The 11,622-nt window shown below is 39.5% G+C and overlaps 1 protein-coding gene across 1 annotated transcript; it reads left to right on the top strand.

The window, feature by feature from the left end:
- Positions 1-5,495: 5,495 nt before the first annotated feature.
- Positions 5,496-7,812, top strand: cryba2a (crystallin, beta A2a). Its single transcript, XM_056750812.1, has 5 exons — positions 5,496-5,737; positions 6,268-6,457; positions 6,587-6,728; positions 7,232-7,374; positions 7,486-7,812. Exons 2-5 carry the CDS (start codon positions 6,294-6,296, stop codon positions 7,631-7,633), a joined length of 597 nt encoding a protein of 198 aa, XP_056606790.1. The 5' UTR covers positions 5,496-5,737; positions 6,268-6,293; the 3' UTR covers positions 7,634-7,812.
- Positions 7,813-11,622: the final 3,810 nt, after the last annotated feature.

Below are 11,622 nucleotides of genomic sequence, written 5' to 3'. Positions count from 1 at the left end.
AAAGCTTATTTATAGGAACAAAACTGATTCCAATCCAAAGTTCTACATTGCAACTTCCCTGTCTGTTGCATTTACATAAAAGATAGAATCTTTAAAATGAATGCAAATTCAAAATTTGGCAGTGAAATTGATGTAACTGTTGTGTGCTTGTATGGCAAGCATTACGTGTAGACCACATCATCTTCAGACGCACAGACGAATATAGAACCAAGGCCAGGTGACTGGTTAACAGCCCTGGATGTGTGCGTCATCCGTGTGGCTCTTGTTTTCCATAGCTTACCTGACAACATGAGGATGTTAATGCCGGTTCACAGAGACGCAGAACGAGCAAAGGATAGAGAGTGTTACCATGGAACTGATGGATTTATGAAAAACACACACACCTACACACGGGCTCAGCACTTGCCTACTAAACCGACACACATGGAATGGGAAGCACTAATAAACATTCATCACACACACACGGGTATAGGGTGTAGCACACAGACAGCAGGAGTGGGGGCAGATGTGTAAACAGTACCTGTTTGTTCTATGTGATGCCTGAATGGATTGAGAAGTGAGAAGCAGGTGATGGTCTAGTTGGAACACTGAGCAGGGCTCCATGTATTACCATGTTTTATTATGCCGTGTGAGCTTCTGCGGGTGTTTATTTTCTTTTACACGGTAATGTTGAATAACCACATTTTTACTACAAGAAGCGAGCAGTAACCTATTTGTCTTAAAATGGTTTAGAGGGCTGACTCATTGTTCTACTTTGAATTGTTATCTGTGTGTCAGTGAGAGTAGGCCGGGCTGTGATGTAAATGGACTAATTTCACTGTGAAATGAAGGTCGTAGTTATACTGGGTGAGATGTGATCAGCCTGAGGCCTTCTCTGAGCTCACCAGCTCCCCCGTCTCACGGCCATTAAAGAGAATGGCACCCATAAAGAATAGATTTATTTCTGTAAATACAAAATCCATTAATAAAAACATATTTGGAGAGTTTGATCACAACATATTAGAACATAAGTTCTGATGTTTCACCCATTTAAAAAGTATATATATACTGTATATATATACAAAAATTCCCTTTATATACTTAACAAATCAATTGATTTATACATTACACCAATAAGTGCTATACAACGTATATACAAATCAGTTTAGCTTGGATTTCTGTTGTGTGAAGCAGGTGATTGTGTAATATAATAATGTGTTTGAAAATGTGTGGCTTTAAGTGAAAATATATTTGAATGATGTTTTAGGGGCTAAGTTATAAGTTATTGTTGTCTTGTTTTCAGTTTTATTGTAGTTTGCAGAAATGTATTGATATTATGAACTAGGTAACTTTTTATATTTTTAGTTTTCATGTTAATTTTAGTTTAGTTTTAGTAAGTGTTTTATGTTATTTTGGTTTCGTTCTTATTTACTTTACTTTAGGTCCATTCACAATTTTTGTGCATCAGCTTAAATTTATTCCAGTTTATTCCTGAGACACCATTTTAAAATGTTGTTTAGTCTAAGTATTTCGAAGAATATTTAGGCCAATAGAATTGTTTATGAGGTTCAATGTATAATTTCTGGAGGATCTATTGACAGAAATTCAATATATTCTGAAGTTCTTCAGCGGTATATTTATTACCTCAGAATGCGCTATTTCTATTTACATGCATCGGGGGTCCCCTAATATGGAATTTGCCATGTTTCTACAGTCGCCCTAAACAGACAAACTGCTCTATGGAGCACGTTTCATAAACACGTTATCTCCTTCGGTAAAGAAGTGAAAATTAAAGGCGAGTTAGTCCTGTCACTGTGTCAGACACTGTAGTGCTCCAAAAGGGAGGGAGGAGGGGTGGAGTGAAACGTTAGTTGGTACACTGTAGCTTTAACATTTACATTTAGTCATTCAGCAGACGCTTTTATCCAAAGCGACTGACGTAAACAATAGAAACAACTGGAACAACATAAGGTCAACAAAAATCATAAGTGCAGTAAAACTGGTTTCATATAGCCCACAGTATACGAAGCTGAGTTTTTCTTGAGGATAGAAAGAGTAGAAAAGAAAAAGAAGTCAGTACTAATCGGTCAGGTGTTGAGGGAAGAGATGTGTTTGCAGAGGATTCTTAAAGATGGCTACAGAATCTGTTGATCTTGTAGAAGCGGGAATATCATTCCACAAATGTGGAACAGATCCAGAGAAGGTACGCGCAAGGGATTTTTTCCCTTTTTTGGATGGCACCACAAGACGTTGTTCATTTGCAGAACGCAGGGATCTGGCGGGTACGTAAGTCTGTATTAGCGTGTGAAGATATGGGGGTGCCGAACCAGTGTTGGTCTTGTAGGCCAAGAGCAGAGCGTTGAATTTGATGCGAGCGCATTGCAAAAGTCCAGTCTGGACAGGACCAAAGCCAGGACTAGGACTTGTGTGGCATGCTCAGACAGGAAAGGTCTTCCAAAGTTTTATTTAAGTAAACTATAATACCCTTGATTTTGTCATGTAACATTTGTGTACAATACAATTTTCTTTTAAGGCACACCGTAGTTTTTCATTAGAAAAAGGAATAGCATAAAACAAATGATTTGGCTGTAATTTCAGGCTTTTTTGCTTGTTTATGTCATTCCCACTCAACAAAGAAATTATGTTTCATTAACAAAGTTCAAGAGGAGCAGGAGTATAAAATCAAGCTTGGCTGATCCGCATCATTAATAACAGCTTCTACCCTATAAGCTCAAGCAACCTATCCAATAAATAAGGCAGCTATCTTGCGTCATCTCCATGACTTTTGACATGTCAGAGACCCCGACCTCTATCTACAACGACGGGGCCACCGCCCAGGCCTTTCTCAGCGCTCCGGCCCTGACCTGGACACAGAACATGAGCCCTCGGCTTCCGCCGTCCCCTATCCCCACCAGGCATTATCTTCCTTCCCCAGCATCATCGTACGCTTCTGTACCCCTACCGTACCAGTCATCGAGAAGTGGACCGTCGTTGGCTTTACTGCAAGCCCTTACCGACTTTGCGGCCTCTGTGCCTCTCTACAGCCCAAATCTCCTCCTCCGAGATCTTCCCACGGCCAAAAGCCGCGGACAAACTTGGCCCAGCATCCGGATCCCCAGTCGCTCGGACCGGGCATTTCACCACTGCTGCGGTGCGAGGCTCTACTCCGGCAGACCGCCACCACTGGCCTTCAGTAGCCCAGGCCAGACAAGCAAGCGGCAGGCTCCCAGCAGCTGCTCCCACCCGCAGCATTCCAGCTTGGAGATCCCCGCTGCCCCACCTCAGCCGCTAAAATCTTTAGCCGTCCCTTCAGCATGAGTATTTTTCCGCCACCGGCCCCAGATTACATTCACTCCTTCCCTTCTACAAGCTCATGACCAGCGGCGCTGCTGTTGTCCACTAGTAAGAGGTTGCTACCACTAGCGACACAGGTCTCCAGCTTCCCCTCCCTCCCTCAGGCCCACGGCTTTGTGCTTTTTCAGAGGCTCTGAAATCTCCACCACATCCAACTTCGATCCCAGTACTCCATCCATGGGCCTTATATTCCCATAAACTCGCCCTGGTAGAACAGAACTACGACATCGTTGACAGGGAACTACACGCCATCAAGCTAGTGCTGGAGGGATGGAGGCATTGGCTGGAGGGTGCTCAACATCCATTTCTAATCTACACAGATCACAAGAACTTGCAATAGTTCAAAGAAGCCAAACACCTTAACCCACGCCAAGCCCACTGGGCTATGTTCTTTACCTGGTTTCAATTCCAGATCTCATATCGCCCAGGTACCCAAAACTCACGTGATGATGCCCTCTCATGTATGTTCACTCCCCATGTAGAAAACGCACTTGATGAACCAGTTCTTCCTAAATTCCTTCGTCAATCCCATCCGGTGGACCTTCAACAAAGGCATCGCCTCCGACAATGCCCCCAACAACCAACTGCTTGGGGTGCCCTCCAAAGCGGATGTATGTACCACGCTCTGAATTTACCAACATTATCAACACACATCCCGGTTCCCTGGGCACTGGCTCAGCTGGTTTATCTGAAGGATTTTGTGAAATTCAGCTAACTTGCAGAGCCCTTTACTGTATTATCAACACAAGGAAGATACAGATGTAATAAAATATAATTTATTAACAAAAGATATACAAGAAAACGAACAACTACTAAATGTAAATAAAATGCTAAAGGATAGTAAGGTTGAAAGGTAAATTGCAGAGAATAGAAAATATAGGTAACTGATAAATGGTTTTCTGTGTTTCTAATAAGGTGAAGACCTTGTTTCTACGTAAAACAAATAATTGCAGAATTATCTGTTATGTGATTTTCAGCTATGCAATATCAAAGGCAACTAAAACATAAACGGATAGAATACATTAATGCCAAGGTCTCTGTAAATAGGTTTGGTTAGTGATATTTATATTCCTCTGTGGTCAAGAGAAGTAAGGTGTTTGCAATTTCTTCCACCAGTCAGCTGATGGGTTGCTCTGTTGTTGCCTCTCCAAAGGGGAGACTCAGAACTTTTGGTGTGTCTGTTATGCCACTCGAAAGGGGAGACTTAAAAAAAGAGTTTATGCTGAAAATTTACTTTTATCCCTATTCAGATAAGGAGGATATTGCATTTGGTGCTTCTCCATTCCAATGCTGTGATTGGCTGCTGAAGTCAGAGGAGGCTCACTCACCATTCCTTCTCTGTATAGAACTCATTTGCATAGGATAGAGAACATTATTGCGAAATTGAAGCTTAACCTGGGCACATTTCATAACCCAAACCACTTCCAAAATACCTTTGGCATTTTCCTGAACATATAGAGTATAAACACGACAGCAAAATGATACATTATCATACATGCATTTGTTAATCACTGCAGTAAGAGAGGCACTGCCATAAAAGTTGGCCCTGGAATGCATTGCTTTTTTCTGTCACTACACTTTTTTGAATTTGAAAACTTATGTTGATAGAAACTACAGACAAATTGATCAACTTATTGTTTATAAATACATTCACTGAGACTTTATATTGCCCATTATATTGTCAACACTAACCCTCTATTTTTCTCTCAACAGGTATTAGTCTAGCTTTTGCTGAATAAAATAACTTTGTACCAGCACCTATTTGACATTTATGACATTGCTCCCTGAACTCTCTGGAAATCGCTTTGGAAAAAGCGTCTGTTAAATGACTAAATGTAAATCTAAATGTTTCCCCCACTTTAAGAAAACACATTGCAATTATACAGGCCTATGTCACTATGGGAATTATGGTTTGTCTAGAACTTGCAGAAAAACAAAAATTCTTCTTTAGAAAACAGGACATCATAAATGGCAATGTTTTAAAATGTTGTTGTAAATACCTGAGATTAACTGCTTGGTTGCAATCTTTACTTTTATTTTCCTAAAATCATTTCACTGGTAAGTGGAAACAATGATCTGCATGCAACTCACAGTGAAAAATCTGCGATTTTCAAGAAGCCATTTTGCTATTTCTGGAAAGGTCTTTTTGAATCTGCCCTTGGGGACAAATGGCATTCAAATTGTACAATTGGTCTGTGTGTTAGAAGTTATGGGGAACATTGTTTTTTGATGAGTCAGAAAATGGAAGCCCCTTTGCACAATAGCAGGACTTAAGCTCTCTTTTGAAACATGCTGCTGAGCTGGCAGTCATGCTGCACATTCTGCAGTAACAGCGGCTATATAAACCCCCGACAGCGGACCGATCCCCAATGTTGATTACGCTAAATCTCTCCCGCATCAGCATGTGAGTATGGCTCGCCTCTGTGCTACCAAAATCAGCATCATGTGTACCTTCATGAAAGGCAAAAGTGGATTTACTATGAGAATGGATAACCCGATGCTTAATCGTGTTGATTCTCTAGAGATGGAGAGAAAGGCAGAAACTTGGTGAATTATGGAAAATAGAGGCCTTGTGAACCATTTCTGGACAGTGAGGTTGTTAAATGGCTTTGCGGTGTATGAGAACTTGCAACAGAGTGAATTTAGCATTAACCGGATTCATTGGGCTCCTACTATCCAAGATTGCTATTAATATACTCTGGCTTTTTTAGTGGAGTGCACAATAGCCTCACTATGTAAATATCATATCAGAACAAGTACACATTATCTTTGCAGTCAGACTTAAGAGTCCTAACACAATGTATTTAGCACCTACGTGGTGCTCACTTGGTGCAGCCTGAGGTCACAGGTTAGATTATGAGTTCTGCTGATGGAGTCTGAGATCTGTCAGGTGAGGTTATACTGTTAACCATGTCTTTTAATGTCGTCTGGTAGTTGGAGAGGGCAGACAGGTGGCCATCATGAATCAGCGAGAGCAGATGGATCAGAGGAGGGGGCAGTGGAGGATCACAGTGTGGGAAGAAGAGAACTTCCAAGGCAAGCGCTGTGAGTTTATGATGGAGTGTCCGAACATTTTGGACAGGGATTTCCAAAAGATCCGCTCTATCAAGGTGGACAACGGCCCGTAAGTGTTAAGTGTTGAGAATATATATATATGTGTGTGTATTTCAGTGTAATCTGCTATTCACTTTTTTGTTATCTTAATAAAGATAAAATCACCATTGATGTACAGTTAACTGATTTATCTCTGCAGCTGGGTGGCTTATGAGTACCCAGAGTTTCAGGGTCAGCAGTTCATCTTGGAGAAGGGAGATTACCCCTGCTACCAGGCCTGGAGTGGAAACAGCAGCTACCGCACTGAGCACCTGCTTTCCTTTAGACCCATCAAATGTGCCGTAAGTAAAATGCATCAAAGTGCCCCATTTAATTGAATTTTATTCATAGGACATGCTATAAAGAGTGATAGAGTGCAATTGTTACCTTAAGGACCCATAACCTTTTGTTTGGGAAACAATTATTGCCCTCTATTGGGAATCATTGCCCTCTGGATATGATTTTCAGGCATAATATTTGTCTGACTCTGTATAGTCTGACTCTGACTTAAAGAAATATCTTGGGGAAAAAGAAATTACCTAACAAACCACACACAAATATGTATCATTATATTATAATGTATTCATTTACAAGGTAATGAAGTGACAAAGGCCTACAGTCCACATACTGAAATGGAACGCTCCCTTATAACATTTAAACAATAAAAATGAATGAAATGTGTTCCTGATCTCTCTACCTATACTGTAAATTAATAAATAAATAAATAATAATAAACAGATCTACCTCTATACTGTACATCTGGATAATATTAAAGAAAATGATTTGTGTCCTCTTTCCACATCAGAACCACAGTGACAGTAAAATTACCCTGTACGAGTGTCAGGACATGATGGGACGTAAGTTCGAGATGTGCGATGACTACCCCTCTCTTCAAGCCATGGGTTGGTGCAGTAAGGAGGTTCCTTCTATTAAAGTCAACTCTGGAGCGTAAGTCTTACACCGTTTGTCTTCATATTAGTTATTCATGTCTGCACACATCTTTAATAATTTCTCCATAATAACATGCGCTTCTTCGTCTCACCTTTGCACCTACGGCAGCTGGGTGGGCTACCAGTTTCCAGGTTACCGTGGATACCAGTATATCTTTGAGAGAGACAGACGTCAGGGAGAATTCAGGAACTATAATGAGTTCGGCACCCAGGCCCACAGCAATCAGATCCAATCCATCCGACGAATTCAGCACTAAGCTCGCCCTCACTGTTATCCTATTGGCTACGGTTTATCAAGCGACAGAATGAGATTACATGAACCAAAGTAGGCAATAAACGTTTTTAATACTCCAGAAAATGAGTGTGCTTGTCGCCATTCCTTTGATTTACCAAGTCTACCCCCAGGAAATTTAACGTTAGATCGTTAAAGACTAGAGTTTTAGCTTAATATTTTAGAACAACAAAATTGACGTCAGCTTGAAGCTTTCTGAGCCCATGAACTCAAAGACGAAATTATGATTCATTTTTAGAAGTAGACATCATTGGATTCATATTTAGGGTTTTGTCAGCAATTAACGTCAGACACAGAATGTATATTGTTCTTGTCGGATTGTATTTTATTTTCAATAAAGAAAAGCAATAAATTATGGTTGTTAGTGTTTCATCAGTTTTTAAGTTTGCTGGCCAATAGACAAGTTATCAATTCAACACTTGGTCAGAACGCTCCCTTTCAGTTTTACATTTGCTTTTTGATCAGATAAAATATGACTACTCGAGGCCTAAAGCCACCGAGAGCTGTCCGTGGTCCTGACAAAAATAGGTTGAAAATGACTAAACTACGGGGATCAAGGTTATATCGAAACATAGTTCAAACAAGATGCTGTTCATCTCTACACTTAACAGAAATTTCCCTTCAATTAAACTATGTTTACAATGCAAATTAACTTACACGGTTGAATAAAAAAGCACAACAGATATCGAAACAACACATCAACACTGCCAGTTACATGTTCTTTGATACAAAAGGTCTGACCGTCAAATTCAGTATTTTGATAAGCGTGACGGTTTTAACTGTCACGAGCTGGCTGCAGCAGATATGAGTATTTAGCGCCCTCTGCTGGTTGACTTAAAAAGTCCACATGTTATACATTACATTTAGTCATTTGGCAGACGCTTTTATCCAAAGCGACTTACAGTGCACTTATTACAGGGACAATCCCCCTGGAGCAACATGGAGTAAAGTGTCTTGCTCAGGGACCAGCAACCTTTGATTTACCAGTTCAGTGGTTTAACCCACTAGACCACCATCTCCAGTATACTTATAAACACATATTTAAAGAGTATCGTGCAATTTTCTATCAGTTGCAGAAAGTGTATATTAAGTAGGCCTATACATTTTCATGTAAATTATAAAACTAAAATAGTACTTGTATGTCATTTCTGTAAAAGCAATGATAAAACAAATTAACAATCAATAAACAAATAGATAAATGAATAAAAACAGACATATTCACATATTCTTAAATATCATCATTCAGAAACTAATTTTGATCGAAATAATTTGCATATTCCAGTGCAAGGTCTTATAACATTGACATTTTCCAGTTAAAAATGTTGCCACACGATGGCGCCCAAACTCTTTGTATTTGTGGTTGCTCTACATTCCGCGTTATGCAAAACGATCTTATAAAATGCAATGTCTGACTAATCTCATGTATTCTATATGTTTCATAATTTCTTATTTTAAATTTGCCTCTAGTATCTCTATTACTATAAATCTACTGTAAAGCTATTTCGCAACAATGCACATTTGTGTAAACATTGTATCGGAAACTAATGTCAACACATGAAGCAGGAGTTCTATAAATTGAGGAGATTTGTTATCACTGCAATGACATGGATAGTTAAACACATTTAGAATGGGATGGTACTGGTGGCCACTTGTAGCTCATTAAACCTTTGCACTATACAGAGCCAACACCGCACCTGTTGTTATGCTAAATATACCGGTCATTTAAAATGTTCATTAAGAGAGTTTAATCGAGCATAAACAACTCAAATCACTCTCGAACCATCTACCCTATCATCCTCCCACCACTATCCACACACACACGCTTACAAACACAAACACCTCTGAATCTGTTTTCTCTCTGCTATGCATCTATCATGAAAGTGTCCTCACTCACATCCTGAGATCGCCCCCTGTTCTATTCTGTTCTCATGTTTTGAACAGTACCAGACGTTCCCCCTTCCTTATGTTCCTTCCCTGCTGCCAATTTATCTCACTCTTTCTCTCTCTGCTGTTAGATCCACCGCTGGCTACCATGGCAACACTCAGCAATTGTGCTGTAGAAGGCAGAGACAGTGATGACCCCACATGAATCATTCCTTGTTGATGTGTGTTATTTTTGCCATTTACTTCTTTATTTAATTTCCATTCATTGTCACTGGTTACTGATTCTTAACAGGGACTGGTCACTTACTGCACTCATTTTAATAATACAGTACACATATTTACATTGCTTACAAATCTGCATAGTGTTCAAAATTTTATTTTGTAGGGCACATTCTGTTTTGAAATGTTTTGTAACTTTACCGATCATCATGTGACATTGCTCTGCCCTGACTTGCCCCTCACATACAAGTTGAATCCTGAAGACGCTGAGTGAGCTTGTATTCAGGGCTTATATAATCATATCTCTCAGCTCTGAGACTTTATTCATAATTGCGCCAGGTGGGTGGAACAAACTCTAATCCCCTCTGATTCTCTTGAGCATCAGGAATGTTCCACTTGGCTCCGGAAGGCCACAAGGAGAGATAAAACACATAGATATGAGCACATAAGTAACGGGGATACAAATCAAGGTATTGGGTGCAAAAAAAATTGGTTCCGAACATTAGCTTCCATCCTTCACCAGAGTCACCTGTACCAGGTGAGATGCAGTAGTAGACCCACTGGGGCAGCTGTTGTCGAATGGGTATTGATCTCACGAATATGATTAATATTACCTACCAAAAATCGAAAGCTGCTGATTTATAATGAAATCTCTTGATCCAAGTCTATTTTTCCTTTTCATTATTTTGTATGAAATCATCAAAGCTGCATTGATGACACCCCCTCTTTCAAATTATCTAACCGCTGTGTAGGCGAGTTGTTTTTGTTGGAAAAGTTTCATAAATGATGTGTCAAGGGAAAAATACTGTTGCAAAGAATATCATGATTTTTATATATGCCTCAATGTTAAGTTTCATGGACACATCATAACAATCGCTTATTATTAATGACGTGACAGGCCAATAGATCTCAGCTCAGAAAATTCTCTTAAATGGGCTCAGCACAGCTCAAAAACGTTCAGATCCGTCTATGAAGCTTATGGCAATGCTTTTTTATATTTAATGTACATAAAGTTTAAAAGCAATCATTTCATACGTGTTAAACTAAATTCTGTTGTCAGTACCATCTGACAGTGTATGGTTTAGATCAATTAACGTACAGAAAATGGAGTATGTATTGACCCATATGTTATTTTTATAAAGGAATGGATTATCTCCTCTACATTTACCTGAGTATCTCAGAGGGGCTGGCTGCATGCACATAGAGTGTAAAATAATCTTCTAGCCAAGATTATCCCACACTATAGCCTGCATGTATAGTGCATATAAAGTTCAATACTATAAGGGAAACATACAAAGCAAAACGTATTAAACTCTGATGGATTTATAGGGATAGTTCCCCCAAAAGTAGATATTCTGTCATCATTTACTCACCTTCCAGTAGTTCCAAATTTGTCTTTGTTGTGATGAACACAGAGAAAGATATTTGGAAGAAGTATTGTAATCAAACAGTTCTTGGACCCCATTTACCCATTTTAGGAAAAATTAAGATGATATTTTGAATCAGTTCTGGGACACTTTTGACTACCATTGTATTTATTCTACTACAATGGGGTCAAAGAACTGTTTGGTTACAAGCGTTCGTCCCAATTTCATTTTTTTGTTTTCAAACAAACCAAGTTATTTTTACAGGTTTGGATTGACAGAATGACAGTACACTATCCCTTTAAAACTTTAAATGAATATTATCCCAGTCAAAGATACAGTTTATACAGTTAAAGTAACACTCTTGGAATTATTACTTATGCACTCCTAAAAATAAAGGTCCGTCCCGATCCCATAGAACAGCTGGTTCACAAATGGGGGAACCCCCAGGGGTTCTTTGGGGAACTGCAAGGGGGTACGTGAGAGA

Source organism: Triplophysa dalaica, chromosome 6, assembly GCF_015846415.1.
Source record: "Triplophysa dalaica isolate WHDGS20190420 chromosome 6, ASM1584641v1, whole genome shotgun sequence".
NCBI lineage: Eukaryota > Metazoa > Chordata > Actinopteri > Cypriniformes > Nemacheilidae > Triplophysa > Triplophysa dalaica.
The sequence above is the reverse complement of the archived record's forward strand: the minus strand, read 5'-3'. Positions and strand labels throughout refer to the sequence as shown.